Source organism: Pleuronectes platessa, chromosome 9 (assembly GCF_947347685.1).
Source record: "Pleuronectes platessa chromosome 9, fPlePla1.1, whole genome shotgun sequence".
NCBI lineage: Eukaryota > Metazoa > Chordata > Actinopteri > Pleuronectiformes > Pleuronectidae > Pleuronectes > Pleuronectes platessa.
The window spans coordinates 15,574,982-15,594,019 of NC_070634.1; the positions used below are offsets into that span (position 1 = coordinate 15,574,982).

A 19,038-nucleotide genomic window follows, 5' to 3' on the forward strand; every position below is an offset into this window, starting at 1 on the left:
GATCCTGGTACTCCTCTGTTGGTTTATAAATTCCTGATGAGCTTATGTAAAAATGGCCAACAATGCAGCTAACATGTCGCTATAGAGAGTTTCCTTTTGTGTTTGAGCAGTTGTAGGGATAGGCCTGTCTCTAGTTTTGATCTCAGTCAATATCCGGCCACTTAAACAAACATTTCCATGTTTTGAAATCCAGTTTTCTACAAGCTGACAAGAGTAAAACTGAATAATTAAGAGGATGGCTTGACTTTTTATTACTTTCTATCATTAACATTACACCAGTCACACTGTAAAGGTAAAAACATGCGTGCCAATGTAAACATAAGCATGATTTACACTGGTGCTCACTGCTTTATTGGAAATTCCAATTTCACTTTAAAAACTGACCCTTTTTTCAATCTGATCCAAACATTTTCTTCTAACCTCTAAGGTAATAACATGAGGTAAACTAGTTGGACCAATATTTTATGACTATTTGGAATCTAGGCTTGACTTTTTTCTGACCCCTGCTGCCAAGATGTGGACGTAGTAAAAAAACATGGTTTTATTTGACAGTGTAGTGATTGTCAGCTTTATTGGCTGCTCTTCATTATAAAGGTCACTTGAACTGTTCCATTGATGTGCTGCTGGTCATAGTTTGTACCTGGATTGTTGACATGTTTGTCTTGCTAACCATTAACAGAATGGGAAGTTAATAGGTAGCTTACACATGGGAAATGACCACGGCCAATAACAACTCAATGAAACTCTGCAGTCTGCTGCAATGAATGTTGACTTTTTTTCCATTTTACAGTGCAGGTTTTTAGTGTGATTGATTATTTATCTAGTGTGTGCAAAGGCGTTGAGGGGATTTGAGGGTAATAAATAGGGGAAATAGAAAAGGTGGTGAGCAGATGGGGTTCACACCATTAAGATGCATGAAAGACACTTACAGATTGTGATTAGCAGACGTGTGTCTGTGTCATCGATTGAGAACAACAGATGAGATGGACACCATTAGATTGTCTCAGTGATACAGATCTCGTTTTACCCTGCGTGTACATGCTCAGGCCCTCAATGTTTATCTTGCCAAAAGATTATAACTGTTGACACCAAAGTACCAGTTTTCCTTATTTGATTGATATTCATTTAATCTGTATTTACACATTAGGCTTGACGTGAAGAATGGCCAGTTTCTGTTGGTGTTGTATCATTTTTTAAGTGAATTGTTTTTAGCATCAGAAGCATTTACTTCTTTATCATTCGTCGTGCTGCAGTTTAACTGCAATAAACGTGACTTAAAATAGTAACCTAATGTTTGTTTCTTGTAGAGGAAATGGCTTTGTAATGTTCCATTAGAAAGTTGCATTTAAATACAGTGTTCTTGCACATTGTTGGTTATTGTTGATCATTAACCATCTGTTTTGGGCCCTAATGGCTGCCAGTCTGGTTGATACGGTACATGAGTGGTTAAGTCATGTGAACAAATTAGTATTTTATGTCTGTGTTTTTTAATGTGTGTTCACTGAATGTAAATGGATGTTGACTCAGAGTTTGTATGCCCATCTATGCAAATGATTCGTTCATTTCTATCGCCATGTACAAACATCATCTGTTGCGTCACTGTCGAGCAGTAAATCGTCCCCTCTTTAAAGGAGTAAGTCTGTTCACAGAAGATGTTACTTGCTTTGACTATTGACTGGTGAGCTTGTTAAAAATTTGAGTAATCTGGTCAAGACATCCCACTGTTACGATTGTTCTTGATGTTGAGTTTTTGATGGTACAGTACAGAATATCTTAGAAACCTTCAGTTTGTAAAGCACTTTGTAATCATGTTCAGATAATTGCTATACAATGCATATACAATTATTATATTACTCTGTACGAGTAGTTTGAAAAAAACATAGATATAGTATTGTGATATATTTACAAGGATAATGCTGTTTTCTGTAAGTCATCTCCCTGGCCACTTCGATATTTTCCTTTAACCGCTGTAGAAAACATTAGAAATGTGCATCTCCTTAACTTGTAGTGAGCCACAGCAGCATGCTGCTTCCCTCTCTATGCCTCCTGAAGTTAATTCTAATTGAATATTGTGTGTGTGTGTGTGTGCAGCAGTAAAAGAGTATGAATGAGCATGGATAACCATTTGGTTCGAGGCTTTATTTCAATTTAACCCCTTCACGTCTGCTCCATTCAGATCAGACAGTGCCATACAGTGTGTGTGAGTGTGTGTGTGAGAGAGAGAGAGAGTGATGGGGAGGAACAGGGAGAGGGAGGCAGCGAGCAAAGCCAGCCAGTCAAATTGCAGAGGGGACTTGAGTGAGGCGGATTCATGAATGGCTCTGCTCTACTTTATGTAAATCACTAGAGGTTTCATGGTTTAAATGGGAAAAGAAGGATATGTTGATGAAGCTGTCATCCTGAGAGAACACTTTTTCACCCATGATGCCCGTTACTATAAAACCAAAGTCAAGTTAGAATTGGGTTGTGCCTCCTTGTATACAAGTACGAGACATAGAAACCCAGTGTTGTCCACCTGGTTTATCAGTGATGGAAGGTTCTGAAACCATTAGTTGATCAATCAATTATAGGGTCGTATGTCAAAGAGGTCTGTCTCAGTATCAATCTCTGACTATAATTTGTTATAATTTTCACTTAATTTGGTTATGTAAAGATTTTGTCGTCTTGAGGAATAGGAAAGTTAAATATTTTCACTATTTCCTGTAGTATTAAGAATTATAAACAATTCTAATTGAGAAATACTGTAATAAAAATGATAACTATTCAGCTGTGTTAGAAATGTGTCAGTGTAACTCAATACACATCTCGTACCTCAGACTTGTCTCAAGTTGAGCAAGACTAATCTAAAGCACCTTAAATAAAAACTTACTTGTGAATGCAAGTTTCATTGCTGGACAGTTTTAGGCTGCATTAGTTTTAGCTGGTTGTAATAAACTGGCAGCTGTGTGAGTGTATACTTGAAGTACACACTGATGTGCCTAGTTTGTAATTATGGATCGAAATTAACCATGGCTAAAAGGAATGTGAAGTTGTAGAAAGGTGTCTCAATAAATCTAAAGTAAACATTAAGTAAACACAATTTATCTATTGATTCATAAAAACAAGTTTAATATATTTTCAACTACTTGTACCTGATGACTGTAATATTCTCTAATATCATCTTCTCTCTGTTCTTCCAGTATGCCCGAGCAAGGACATCCGGAACAATGTGACCACCCTCCAGTCGTTGGAGAACTGCACCATCATCGAGGGACACCTGAAGATTCTGCTCATGTTTAAGACCAAGGCCGAGGACTTTCGTGGCCTCAGCTACCCAAAGCTACGAGTAGTGACCGACTATGTGCTTCTCTTTAGGGTCTACGGCCTTGAGAAGCTCAGCGATCTCTTCCCTAACCTGACAGTGATCCGCGGCAACAACCTCTTCTTCAACTACGCTCTTGTGATTTATGAGATGCTGCAGCTGAAAGAGGTGGGCTTTTACAGTCTCATGAATATCACCCGGGGCGCCGTGAGGATTGAGAAGAACCCAGACCTGTGCTATCTGGCCACCTTGGACTGGTCCAAGATCCTAGACTCGGTTGAGGACAACTTCATCGTGGCCAATAAGAACGAGAGGGAGTGTGGAGACGTGTGTCCTGGCACGGCCCAAGGTCAGACCATCTGCCCGCAGAACACCATCAACGGACACTTCAGGTCACGATGCTGGTCGCAGAACCACTGTCAGACAAGTAAGTGTGTTAACTTGTCTCCAACAGCTGAGCGTATTCTGTCTTTTCTCGTCACACAATTCTTTTTTGACACAATTGATCGTTGTCAGGTCTTTAAATGAGCCTCATACTCACTAAATAAAAAACTGATCTTTATGCATGGATCAGTGGAGAAGTCTTCATATTGACTAGCTGATGTGTGTAGACATGATAGTTAAGCACCTTTCCAGAATCCATCACACAATGAGAATATGCACTGGAGATTTCTTCCTCCCCAAGAAATCAATTGAGGCAACTGATGTTTTCATTCCGAATGGTTTATGTAATGATTTCTGTGATGCAGAGGGCATGTCCTAATATCAGCAGCAAGGGGTGGTGGACACGCCACGCCCTCTGATTAACATTCATTGACTGGATCATTGTGGGCAAGTGATCTGTAATTACAGGCTCAGGGTCTGCTTGATGTGTGAAATGACTGAACTGCACTGTCGAGTCAGGGAAGTGCACATTGAGAAGTAGGGAATTATGGGAAGAAAATGCCTTGAAAGGAGGAGGATGGAGTGAGAGTTGTCAGACGGGCATAAAACAGTACAGTAAATATTCTTGTTAGAAATTGTGCAGATTTCCTCTTCTTAAAGTAAAGTAGAAGAGCTGTGGGTTTGCTCGGTGCAGCTGCCAGTGTGTTGGCCAGTCAGTCAGTCTTTTTCTCTCCTACCATAAAAGCAGAGAATGGCTTCTATTGTAAGACTCACAGAGAATGCTTATTATTTTTTTAGGGCGATTATAGCTTGTGTTGTTTTTCCTCTCTTGTGTCTGTGTCTGACAGAAAGGCTAGCTCTCAGAGCTTGACAGCCGTGGCCATGTTTAGGCTCAAACATTGACTATTGCAGGCCGCCTTTGTAATGTCGGCTCCTCAATTTTCTGCCAGGTCGGACTTTTGGGAAAGTAATACAGGAAATGGTTCACTTTGTGTCTCAGTGTCCGCCTCTTAGCACACTTTGCCTCAGAGTTTTGACTTTAAGAATGTGTAAAGTACTCACTTTGTTGTAATTGTTAGTGTAAATCAATTATTTCAAGCATTACCCGGGAAGAACGATTTGTTGTGTTGTCCTGGTGACTGTTGCTGTTGGAAAACCTGGAAATCTAAAACGAAAAGCTGCTATTATTTGTGTAAACATGAAAGATGTATTGTTATAAAACACTTGCATTAACTAGATACTTGATTGAAAAGAATAACGAGCAAATCAATTTAATGGAACTAGCCTTATAAAGCCACAAAGGCCTTAACAGCCACCTATCAAAATACTTAAGACTTAAGTGTAAATTAATAAGAATTCCAAATGTTTGAGAGAGGTCTCAGATAGCTGCAGCATAGACAGATTCTAGCACCCACCGCCGTGAACGAGTGACAGCACAAAATATTATTTGTCTTGATGAATTATATGTTAACTGAAGTTATATGTATAATTCATTACATAGCATGTTAGAAAACTCTGGTTCCCTGACTTTCTAGGCACTCTCACCATATGCACTTGTTGATGTAGTAAGAATCTTTTCACTCCTCTTACTGTACCTGTACTTCTTCTGAAGTTCAATAGATACAGGCTCTGTACTTCGTCTCAGAGAAGAACAGCCCTGACCATTAGGAAAAAGTATGTGGACTGATAAAGAGGAGTGTGCACAGTACGTCACACACCACGTTTACATTTGCGTCCAAGTCTCCTTAGCCTCCGATAGGCCAGAGCAGCAGGTATGACGCTGTGCTCTGCGTCATGTGACAGGCACCAGTTTAGTCGAGCTGTGTGTCAAAGCAAGAGCCATTTCTAGAACATGAGGCAATGGTTGTCGGCCCCTGTGGTGGGGGGAAGAGTGTGTGTGTGTGGGCTGCACATAGGAATGATATGTGCACACTGACTTTAAATGCTGTGTGTTTGATGTGTTTGCGAGTGTGATGTGTGTACTTAGGTACTTGTCCCTAGTAAAGGTAAAAGCCACAGTTACACAACGTTGCTTTAAGCCCACAGTAACTTAACTCTCATACTTTAAGCACGTTTTTTTCTTCAAATCAACACTTTCTAAGATAATATAATTCGTATATAAAATAAAGACCATCACAGTATTTATAAAGATAATGGCAGTAATGTCATACTTTCCATACGTTTTTAGTCGGTTAATACTACTATTCTGCTGCTCCATAGTAGTGTATCCTCAGCCTAGAGGAAATAAAAGTTTGCAAGATAAAAACATCCACAGAGAGAAAAACGTTGTTTCCCTTCGGTGCGTGTGCAGCGCTACCCATTGGAACACGTGCTGGGTGGTTGTGTTGGGAAAACTATAGGATCTTTAATTAGAGTTTCTGTGAATTAAAAGTCACAGTTTACAAACTTAGACGTGCACACATACACACATGTGTGTGCTTACAGTTGGGGGGTGCAGAGCAAAGGAACATTAGACGGAGCATTAAACTTTATGTGTGAGTGGAAACTGCGGGGTTGTTTTTGTTGTGTTTTTTTTACAGGGTTCCAGTTGCCTTAGGTAAGAGCCAGGGGAGAACCTGCATTCCTCTGATCTCACACACATCCCTTACTTACAAGCAGGAAAACCACTGTGTCCATGTGTGTGGGTGTACATGTATGTGTGCGTAAACGTTTAAATGTGCAGGGTCCTTAAGTCACTTGTTGTCAATCCCAAGAGCCAGCAAGTTACAAATGTCCCACTGAGCTAAAATGAAAGGAGTGAACATATGTCGGGTAAATAAGATTTCCCTTTTTTTTTTTTAAATAACTTCCTGGGGGTTTGGTTCCCCCTATAATGGCAGTGAAAATAAAAACACTGGATGATACAATGCTGTATCTACAAATGTGATACAGATGGATATTAGACCCTTATACTGGCTGATGGTTAAATACAAATCATAAACACACACAAGGCTGGGAAACAGATTTTTCGTATTCGAAGTAACGGGAGGGAAAAGTGCAGGTACAAAGAAAATAAGTGTAATATTCACATATGAAAGAATGAGAGAATGGGAACAAGCTGTTGATTTTCTATCTGGTATTATAGACACCAGCCTCCACCACGCTTGCACAACTCGCATACACAACCGCATACACACAAACAGGAGGAGAAAAGGCTTTTCAGGTTAAAGATCACTCCGCATGCGACTTTGTGCTTTGTTGTTTGTTCAATTGTTTTCAAGAGCACACACACACGCACATGCACACGCATAGAGCGAAAATGCTCTCTCTCCTTTGCAGGAACCTCAATCAGACCGACGTAGTCACACAAGTTTAACCTCTGATGTTGGTCGATATGAACGGGTCAACGTGCGTCATCCACTATGACTTTGTGACCCTCCAGCTCTCAATTCTTCCTCTTTCAGTTTATATGCTAAGTGTTACGTTTGTATTTACCTGAATAACGTGAGACGGCAGTATCTATCTTCTCGTCTAGCTTGTTAAGAAAGCCAAACGGTCTATTTTCCAAAGTGTTGAACCCCATAACATCCATGTATGTTAAAATCTAATTGTGTCATTATGTTGTTTTTCTCAAGTGGTCATGAAATATCTTGTATACTGGATAAATATTTACCATATCAAACTGTAAACTTAAGCCGATCTTCAGCCGCTGTTCATGGTCGCCTTGGAAATCGATGTTATGTTCGCTGTCGTTTCCATTAGTGCTTTATTTCTCATGCTATCAGATGAACGTGGACAGTCAGTGCGGATAAGATGAGGGCCAGATGAGGAGGCCAGGAGGGGAAGAGAAGGGCTTGGGCAAAGCAAAATAAACAGAGCAAAACAAACATGGCGGGGTGTTTTCAAGTGTGGCTCCCAGGTACACACACACTCACACACAATCCAAAACCACGCTCACACACAGACCCGCACCCTTTTGCCAGAGTGGCGTGCGGCCAAGCTAGAGGAGGCTAAAGAGAGGAAGAAAATGACAGTATTAAGGATGGAGGCGCTCAATGGAGCGTGTTGTTGGCCTGCACCCACAACCAAACAAAAACACTTCACTGGCCCAGCCTCTTAATTGGGGTGTAAAAGTGTCTCCACTCCGGCTGCTTCCACACACACTTCCTAAGAGAGTTTTTATAAATGGTGTTCAACTCCCCCCCATCATGATTTTTTTTTTTTCGACAGTCCAAGCATCATTATTCATGTTCAGGACTATATTATACAAATGCAAAGGCTCATTTACAATATAATATATTCAACTCCATTTACAACACATTTCTAATAATAACATACAATTTGAAGAAAATGACCTAATACTTTATTGAAAGAATCTGTTAGTTTGAGTAGGAATGAGTAACATTTAATCTGAGGTGATACAAGTTCTTATAATGCACCTCTGTTTTGATTTTATAGCGCAACAATACTTCTTTCAATACCTTAATTTAGAAAAGCTGTTTTCACTCTAAAATGTTATACCAGGCAACAGAATTTTACTGTTTAATGATACGAATTTGAGACGTTTTGCCTCTTTGTTATTATCAAGTAAGTAGTTAAGAACATGACGCAAAATGTATTTGTTATTGAACACTGATATTTCAGTTATTACAAAAAAGTATTAAGTTTCCCTACTTTTACTTAGTTTTAAATGACTTCCATGATATCAAAAAATTATAACTAACATCCATCTCATTTTATTCGCAGAGGACCTGAAATGCTGGTCTGTTACAGTTGCCAGGGATTATTATTGTAGTTTACATACTTGAAACTGTCGAAGTCTATATGGGCAATCAGTGAGAGCTCGCAGAGTTAGGTATTGTGCATATTCAAATGCTTCTTTAAACTTGATGTTTTACCGATCTGTGAAGCAAAAACTTCTGGACACATTGGGCCACTGCCAATCACCTGTGTAAATAACACAAACACACTCTGTGATTCTCTTTCCCTGCTGGGAATCAACAATTGTGACAGTGCAGTAAATGCCTAAAGGACATAGCTGCACATTTATCTCACTGTGTCTATAAATGGTCACAAAATGCAGCCACAAAATAACAATCTGGAGGCTAGGGGCCACTTGAACTTTGACTTGGATGCTTTTCCAGTAAGAAGGGATTTGAGCTAGAAATGCTATCCTGTGCAGTCTTCTCCCGTTCTGGAATTAACCTGGCTGCCTGGAAATGGAAGCTTGCTTTACAGTTACCTAAACAACTTGTAGACAGTGAGAGGGAAAAAAAAGACTTGAACATGTGCTACATATGAAGCATGTGTTTCTGGAACATATTGTACTAGAAACCTCAGGAAGCTGGTTTGTGACTGTCTGCATTCAAGTTGAATTGAGGTCACCCCAACAAGTGTTAGAGCTGTAAAACAACAACTAAGACAAATGTCAAACTGTCAGTATATATTTTACAATCATAACTACAACTAATGCTGTTAAAATACGTAGATTCGTGAATGCAAACATCATTTCAGGGAATCGATTATTTCCCCAAAAGACTGTCTACTCTTCATGCTGCATTCTAACAAGAACAATTACAGAGCAAACACTTTAATTATTGTATTTAAATTGTTTCAAATTTACCTCTAGTGCTGAGTTAAGTGACACACTTATTGCTAAAGACAGAAGTAAAGGCCAATGTATGCTTCTGCGTTTTGACGGACACGGACAGATAGGACCGCCCTCTCCAACGTGGAACGCCCTCTCCGTGCCTCTCCGAGGCTCCTCGGAGAGCTTTTCGTGCCGCGCTCATTTTTCTAACTATACGTCGAAATGACGGACAGCCCACGGATAGCACTTGGCTGTGATTGGTCCGCTAACGCCAGCATTTCGGAATGGAAACTTCCTGTTCCATTCCCTACATCACAATAAACCAAAATCACAACTACGACTCTATGATTATTGTGACAAGTGTGTCCGGCTGACGTTGGCTGGTTAGAGCACTTACAGCATGTGTGTACGGTCACATACGGTTATAACGAACTTTGATAACGGGGCTAGCGGGCTAGCCACCATGCTAACTGCGGTGGGAACAGCGCAAAAACCCGCTGACTTTAATCCCACGGCTCATGACACTGTTTCTCAAACACCGTCAGGTTAGAAGCAAACACTTGGTAGTAGCTAGTATCGGGTGTCCGTGCTGACTGTGTGTGGAAGCTGGGGGGGGGGGGGAGCTAGCTGCCTCCGTGTAGCTTCAAGCTGTTGCAGCTGTTGAATTAGCAACGCAGTTTGGAAACAAGACCGGGGAACCGCTGCGTTAAGACACAATAACACAAGCATTTTGACCCGCTGGGTGTCACTTTATTCAGCAAAAACTGTCGCGTCATCAACATCATTTTTCTGTTACCATCGTTCACTGTGTTTGAGGAGCCGGGAGGACGTAAATAAACCAGCGTGGACTTCTTCTATATACCTCATGAGGTAGGCTTGTCTAAGCTCGACTTCCGTTTCGCCATCTACTGTTCTGGCGGTGAATTGTTTTCACAATAAAAAGGCTCGTAGAACTATAAATCAAAAAGGGTCCGTCCGATCCGTCCGTCCGTCATTCCGAAACGGACTCGGAGAAGCATACTGAGGCCTTAAGCCCTCATTTGATGCTGTCCGTTTGTGATAGTTAAAGCTTTTCTCTCCTAGCTTGCCTTACAGACACACACACACACACACACAGACAGACAGACATGCACACACACCCACTTGCTGGTGTTTAAATTACCATGAATATCTTATAAGGGACATTGAGTGAGGGGAAGAGACAAAAACTAAAAGAGAGGGAAAGAGAAGAAGGAAGGAAGGATAGGGACAGACAACAGGAGAGGAAGAGGTTGTTATTATGCTCATGTGCTTTCTTCAAATGAACTTTGATAAGCTGGCATCAGTTAGGTACGTGTGGGTGTGTGTATGCGCGCTTCCCTCCCCTTCCCGTACAGTGAGTCCAGTAGCAGGCAGGCGGTGCTAGCCCTGCGCCCCAGGGGATTTGAAAAAGTCTCTCTCTTCCAGCTCATCAATGGACTGACACTCCCACATCCTTCTCTCCACACGCACAGTGCTCATCCTTATATGTCAGTGTGACACATGCAAAACAAATACACACTTGCACACAGGGCCAAATGGAGCACAAACGTACACACAGGCTAAGCGGAGCACGCTGACACTACTGCCCACTATCCTAACTGTCAGTAGACATGTACGTAGCCGGTAGTGCTGAGAGGAGGGAGCATTTGATGATATCAACATGCTGTATCTAGATGTATGGCTACTAGTGCTGCACTGTGTTATTTGTTAGTGTCAAAAGAGAGAGGCAATTATCTGCAAATATAAACCTACTTTTATTTTTTTTCCCATTTTAATATACACTTTACACGTAGGACAGGTATATATCGAGAGGGAGACTTCCTAATGAGCGTAATAGTTTGATTCCCTCTGCATGTGTGTGTGTGGTTTGATGTGAGAATTTGTGTTGGCAGGCGAGTGCTTGTTACAGCCTGAGCAGTGTGAAAGGACTTCCTCATTACTTCCTGCCTTTGTACAAGGCACTTCCTACTGCCGAGCTGTATAACCGATCCCTGGGGAAAGGATGGGGGGTGTGAGAGAGTGGGACGTGCCAATATTATTTACACGTGAGAGCAAATGAAAGTAAAGGAAAGTTAAATGAATAGTTGACAGCTCTACTGGTCCGTAACCCTTTAATAGAAACAAAGCACTGACAGTCCGGCAAAGGGTTATGCCATTCATTGTTTTGCAAGCCTCCCGTAAATGGAATCCCCCGGGTCATGTAGCCTATTTCAGATATTAAATTGCAGGCAGCATTGACGAGAGGTGAGCTGTAAGGATTGCATTAAAGGGTTTGTGTGAGATGGAGGAAATTAACACGACCCTCCCTCCGGTCGAGGAGAGGGATTGTTTTCAGGTGTTTGGCGAGATCATATGACTGCCTGCTACCAGTTCTGACATCAAGCCTACAACCACACACAGTCGAGACACAGTCTGATCCTCAGCTGCACCATCTCATGGTATTGTGCCAACATGATTTGTGTTGTCATTTGATGGATTCCAACATGGTAACTTGGAACATTGCAGGTATTATAAATTGTACCCAAATGTTACCTCTAGGTAAAAACTACTTCCACAAACCGTGTTTAAGTAAGTAAACAAAGTGTGTATATTCAAAAGATCTCTTTTCTGGTGTCAAAACAGAGATCAGAGATTATATACGAAAAATGCCACGCAAAAGCAATGGTCGCTAAGATCATCATTAGTGGTGCGACCTTATTTCATCTGCATATTTCGGTATTGAATGAGTTTCCTCAACAGTTGAGAATGACCTCATTTGGCCTCCAGCGGTCTGAATACCAACGAACAGTCATCAAAGTAGATGAGACCAACTGGACTTGGCTGTAGTTACTTGAAGACGTTTCCACTCTCATCCGTCTTTAGTTATCACCGACTGGCGGGGAGACCCAGGCACTTGACCTCTGTGAGGTCGTAATCAAGTCCATTTATGTCTCTTAGTTCATTAGCACTTCTGGCTGTTGGAACAAGTCACTAGAGTCACATGAGACCAAGTGTGAATGGTTGTTGGATCCCCTTGGAAGGGATGAAATGAAACCCATTTGAAAGTTTGGGGATAAGTAGGGTAGTAGACTTCCTGAGCTCTGCTCGTAGTTCCTCCATCTGATCATTGGTTCATAGAAAAAAAAAGTGACAATTGCATTTATGGTCTGCACTACTGAAGTGAGAAATTTTCTTTATTTCAATATGTGGATGATCAGCAACGTAGCAGAGTAACTGAACCTTCGAGTCTTCAAATCTAGTACTGTTTTAGTAAACTAGATATCATAGCATTCCAACAAAGCCACCCCATGCATGCAACAAGATCTAATAATGATAATGTCAATATTGCAACACTGGTCTGTTATTGTTTTGTGACTAATTCAAAGCAAATGCAGTCTTAACCTCTATGTCATTAACTCAATGTACAGTCAACGCCACTGCAGCTTCAGTTCAAGCCTACATTAACTCAGAACCGCGTGGTTGAGGCTTAACATAGTCTGTAACTACAGCTGCTAGTATGTACTGTATTTGGAATATGTGACGCTTATGCTCCATCAAATACTTGGAATTTTCTGGGTGACTTTGAGGTGTTGCCACGGCTCGGCTGGGAAAGATATTTGGAGATTTAAAATTCTCAAGAACTTTGTTGTTACATCCCCTTCTTGGGAACACATCATTTCCCACAGGTATTCTTGGGGTTGAGTTCTTGCTAATCTGACAACTCAGACTGACTAAATGAATATTATGCATCCTTTCATCATTGCTTGTCCACTTGTTTTGATGTTTTACACACTGCTCCGGTTGAGTCAAAATGCTAGAAAATACTTAATACTTAAAGCACACAGGAAAAAGTCAATAAAATTCTGCGCTGGAAATCAGCTTTGTGTTTCTAAAGCTTTTCCTGAACTGAACTTGTTCATCCTCATTTGGCCTCCCCATCCTTGAAGTTGCGTCCAAACCCAACTCTTTCCATGTATTTCTGTCCAGACCCATCTCACTCACTTTGCTGAATGTCATGTCCTTGGCTTTCAAGAATTGGCTCTTTTCCTTGAGCCATTTAACAGGTTTCTATCAGTGAAAAACAACAACAACACTCCTTCAGGGAGTGCAGCCCTACACAGAATGTGCTAAGTGTCTGGGAAAAAGGCATAATTTCTCTCTAAATGTAGCTTTGATGACGGCAGCCACAAAGGCCCCCTCCCCCCCAAGTGCAGCCTGGAGTGGTGTGGTCCGGGGAACCTTTGTCTATTTAAGGCGATCCTTGTGACACTGGGCTTTGAGGTGAGGGAGGATGGGGTGGACAGAGGCATGGGTGCATTATTGGGAGAATGTGACCCTGGGTTGACCCACCCTGGTCAAGGGTGAGCAAGTAGAGGAGGGGTCAGAAACCAACGGGCCGTTTGCCGGCCATAACTACAGGGTAGCACTTGAACTCAACCACAGACATGTCCATCTATTCCTGTGGGAACACTCATTGACAAAAAGCATTCCCTGGTCCGTTACTCATACCCTATCTTTAAACCAATTGTTAACGGAATCATAAAACATTAAGTCTTAATCTTTAAAAAGCCATTTCTACTAAATGTTATCTAAATTTATGTACCAATGGTGACAGAAACTTCAATTGGGCAGTGTACCGCCAGGTTCAGATCCTGATATAAAACAATATTCCATTTTGGCTCACAATGAAAACTGCAGCCAAGTGGGGTCAAACACACACACGTCATTGGTATTGGTTTAGGCTGTGACGTGGCGGTTCAAAGTTCACTGCAGTTAAACTCCATGCAAACCCACGCTGCGGATTTGCCTCGCCACAGGAAGCAAATATTTTATTCGCTTGCTAGGACAGAATGGAAGTAATCAGGAGGCAAAACTCCACCCCTGCTACATTTATGTATGTGCGAACGTGCCGTCTAACTTCATCTCACCTCATGCTTTTATAAAATTAGGTGTTTACAGCATCTATAGTTCATGTTTGATCATCTTTAAACAAAAGGCTTCTACTTTAACTGAATTTTCATTTACAGTTTCTTTAGCTGAGCATCTGGCTTCACCACCGCCGCTCCTCTGGTCTGTCTTCATCATGCCATAAGTATCCTGTAGTATAAAAGGGATGCTGTAAATATATCAGGTCTATAAACTCCCTTTGCTGCTCATGCCGTCTTTGCTCTCTTCCTGATAGCTTGAGTGTTAATATACATTTGCAAGACAGATATAAAATAGCCACAATAATCCTTCTGTTTTTGCATTAATGCATCCCCTGATAATACCAGAGTGGTGACAGAGTTAGACGACTGCAGTAAAACTGGCTGCTGCTGTTCGACAGTCCTCTCTTGTCTCTCCTGCAGTACGGTGACTGTATTGAACAGAAGTGGCAAACTGTAGCACAGGACACGAGTGCAGTCATGCCGCTAGTATGTATTCCATGCACTTCAACACTTGTGATGTCACCGCTGCCCTCATGAGGAATGAATGCAGTTAATACATTTGCAAATGGATGGGAACGTCTAGTCATCTAGCCATGTGTGGGAAAGTCTGGAAAAAGCATCAGGCGCTGCTCAAACAGTTTGATGAAAAAGAGAAGAAATTAGCTCTCTCCTGTTTCGTTCTTTTTCTCGGTCCATTTCTGTTCCCAGCTTCTGTTGCTCCTCCTCATGTGAAAGATCCTCCCTCCGCAATCCCTCCCTTTCCCCTTTTTTTTCTCTCTGTCCCTGTGCTCCCTTGCTTTGTGTGCTCTCTCTCCCCCTCTTCCTTCCCCTTCCATGCTGTGGTATGCAGACATGCAGGAATTTCTGGGCCTCAAAATGATAGACCAAACTTGTCAGCCCTGGCTCCAGTTACTAAAGATGGCTGCCTTGGCAATGTGTGGGCCTGTGATTGGTGCATGTCTGAGTTACTCACCATGTGATTGGTCATAACATGTTGTCCACAGCTCATGTTGTTAGCAAAAAAATGTGAATTGTATTTTTTTCCCAGTTTGTATAAGAATGACTTTCCATCTGTAATATGTGACTGCTTAGTGACTATAACTCTTCTTATTGCTATCCTGCACAGTTATGTGTGTGGCTTCGGAGACGTTTGTGTGTTGTTGTGTGCGGCGTAGTTGTGTCTTCTTGAATGAGGGGTGTGTGGCTCAGAGCAACTCTCCACCCTATTTAGGGAAAGTGTAAAGGAGGAAAACATTACAGCACAAGACGAAGACAGCTGCTTGAAGATGGGCTGCAGCTGTCAAGTATTTTCAATATTAGTTAATCTGCCAATTGCTTTCGTGATTCATGTATTGATCATTCGGTGTTAAATGTCAGAGAATAGTAAAATTATCTTGTTTTGACCCAAAGATATTACATTTTCTATAATTGTCAATTCTTACATAAAGCTTGAGCTAAATAAAATTTGTATGTTTAAATACAAAGGACTGGATCAAGAACTACATTAACGAGTCTCAGTAAAAATGTGTGTTTAATGATTTTTAATGATCATATAGGGACTCACACACATTGTACTGAGTAAAATGCAAACATGCACTTGACTATTCTTTCTAAAGAAAACCTTTAAGTTAATGCCTCATTATATAGATGATTGAAAAGGTTTGTTAAACCAGTTTGTATGTAAGGAAATACATCTGAATATACATGTGAATATTTTGGACATGCGACAGGGATCTCTGCAGACCTTTCCAATTTGAGGAAGCAGCAATGAAATCAAAATGTCTCTTCCCCCCCCCCCCATTATTTCCGTCTCCTAATATATACTGAAGATGACACTGACTAGGACCAATGGGTTGTTCTTAATATAGACCATGAGCTAGTGAGAGAGACTCTTACGACTCATGTGTTTGTGTGTGTATCACCAGGCAGAGTGACGTCCATCCCAGCTAATATTTAGAATGCTTTGGCTGTTGCCTCCTCTCCAGTGTCTGCTGCTCGGGGCCTTGTGATGGCATTGTTGCAACTAAAAATGGTTCTGCTCTGGTGCTCTGCTCGCAGCCTGTCAGCCAGACATACTGCACTCCACCGTCTGCTCCGCACACACATGACACACGTGACGCTCCCAACTATGTTTTGATGGTAGTTTGGATGAATCATGCTGCACCTGTAATTCTGTGTGTGCGCTGCATATACCCATATCTCATCTGACGGCCCCCACCCGCGATTCATATCTTGACAGAGATGGAGTGGAATTAGTTTTATTTTCTCTAATGAGGAATTTTGTTGTCATGTGCCGTTGGTTTTCTTTCCTTTTTATTTTGCCTGTGTTCTGTATCAACGATCTGAACGACTCAGAATCTAGGTAAATGAGATTAACCCGGACCACTGTATTTCTGTTGTGTCAACCGCAAGCATGTGACACAGTGTAATTTATATCAACCACAAGAGAGGCCCACTGAACTTTAGCAAATGCACAACAACAACACCAGTGCATCTGCCAACCTCCAGCCAACTGACCCAGTGATCAGACCACCGTTGTGGAACTGCCATTTTCACTTAGCATGACTGCCTCTGAAATAAGGCGCCAATGGGAATAAAACCCATTTCCAAGTGAATCTGTCCTCTTGTCACAAGGTTTACTTTTTCTTTTTTTCCTGAGGACTGTGTTGGAGCTAGAAGATGAATGGGAAACTTAGGAAACGGTTAGGTTTCTGACACGGCTGATTACAAATGGCTTTGCTTGTCATCCACATAAAATGTAAGCCTCCGGGGGCAATGCTGCCGTTTGTCTCCCCCTTATCGCCCAACATCTCTCTTCCTGCCGCCCGGCTCAACCAATCCCAGCGGAGTATGGAAAGAGATGGGCACCCCTCTGGCCAATTCCATGAAACTAATTGGTTGCAAGGGCTTGTGGGTAGAGGGGAGACTGGGGGCAGAGGTGAATGTATCTGTGCAACCATGCCTGTGCAGACATGTGCACTTGGAGGCCGTAGTAAGGAGTTGGGTCCTGTTCAGTGTGTTGTATGTTTATCCCTCAGTTCCTCCCAGAGAAGGAATGGCAACACCAAGGGAGGAACTGGGCGGGGCTCCTATTACTGGAAGTGCAATTCTGTTGCTGGAGGGGTTAACACTCGCAGAGAGAGGTCAGTCTTACCAAAAGGATGTGGAAGCAGTGGCAGAAATAGGACCACAGGAATGTAGCTGCTGATATTCATTGTTGGTCTCAAGTCTTGTTCATTATCCGTCTAAGACAACTCCATTATGAAGATTATATTTCATTCTTATTGACACCCCGTAAGTGAAGTGTTGATTCAACTCCATGGTAACTTTAGAGGCTAAATAAAATGTTATTATTGAATCAGTGGGCTGATGTTTGAATGAATCACAAGCATTCAGCCAGTCCTTAATGGTTTTTTTAATGTTCAAAGTAGCTGCTTGTATGTGTGTGTGAGTTTGTGGTTGGCTCGGTATGTGCGACCCCCTCTGAGGAGCGGACAGCAGTGATGGAGGGACGGATGCATGGAACAGCTTGGATGACAAACGCACCCCCCTGTTCTCTCTGCCGGGGACGTATGTCTGGAGGAGGGACTGTCTGGCGCTTCATATGTCCATACTGTGGACAGTACTTCCATGTGTAGATTGAGACAGCTGCTCCAGTTTCAACGTCTCATGTGTAGCACTGACAGAGATAAATTTGCCAATAGCCATTCCCTGGACTGCAGAAGTATAACTGTTGTAATGCATGGCACTCTTTACCCGTGCAAGCTTGGTCTTAGTGCTTAGATTGGTTGATTTGAGGCTGTGATATGATATTTTAAAACATTGCAGCGCTCCTATTAAAAATGTGACACTGGTGTATTTAATCTAGAAACAGGAGCCTTCTGTTGTCCAAATCTGATGTGCTGGTCCTTTACCAGCCGCCATCTTTTTTGTTGTGTTGGATTCTCATTAAGTAAAGGAGCGCCTTAAACATTTATATTAGGAAAAAAATGGTGATCTTCCTTGAGACCATTTTTTTCAGAATCATTCAGAATCATCAATTTATTTTCTTTGTCTTGATTTTATTTATTTGCCACTTCTAGCAGGGTTAGGATTAGAAATAGAGCCAAAGATCACAATGATAAATCACTATGAGTTTGATCAATGGAGAATATACTAACAATGGATAAATTTTGTAAATTATTTAGCAACTCAAGATCACAAATTCCCCATGTGTTTGTTTGTTCAGTTGTTTGAGTTATGCTGATTATTGATCATTAGCGTTGCTGCCAATCAGTTAATGAAGCAGCCAAAGATTTAAATGGCTAGTTCCATTATGGGTGATTAATTGAAGGAGTCCCAGCTCATGGTAATGCCCTCTTTTCCGCACGTCCAAGACCAAATGGTGAAAAGGACTGATCTAACATGCGAGCTGTCTTATTAAAACAACAGCAGTATTTTAGATTTCCTCCTTTGTGAATGATAATATTTGCTCTGCACACACCACTGTCAACAAGTCCCTTAGCGAACGCTTCCTTATTCCAGGAATCGACCGTGGGCTGATGGCATCAATTGTTCGACTTTTTTAAACCTTACAAAGACACACACACACACACATGTTCCTGTTTAACTTTTGCAAAGCCAATTTCTTGTGGCAGAGAATCCCATGTTTAGAAGCTGGCCGCTGAAACGTGGGCTCACTAGTTCACAGTAGAAAAAAAACCTTAAGCATTTACATTTGTTTTTACATTTAGTTAAATCAATGTCAGGATTGTCAGGATCGGAAGTTGATCCTGACATTGATTTAACCTGCGTCGCACGATTTTCGCATTATTCTAATCATTAATATATGGATTGAGTATGTAGGAACCCACCTGTTACTGTGTTCCTCCCTCATACACAGAACAGCAGCAGTT

General features: G+C 41.6%; 1 protein-coding gene across 1 annotated transcript in view; it reads left to right on the forward strand.

Annotated features, from left to right (window-relative positions):
- The window catches only part of insrb (insulin receptor b), a 79,051-nt gene that overhangs the window by 18,562 nt on the left and 41,451 nt on the right, over positions 1–19,038 (forward strand). The window contains exon 2 of the mRNA XM_053430185.1: positions 3,180–3,728. Within this exon, the coding sequence (XP_053286160.1) occupies positions 3,180–3,728 (549 nt within the window). The remainder of the gene's footprint in view (positions 1–3,179; positions 3,729–19,038) is intronic.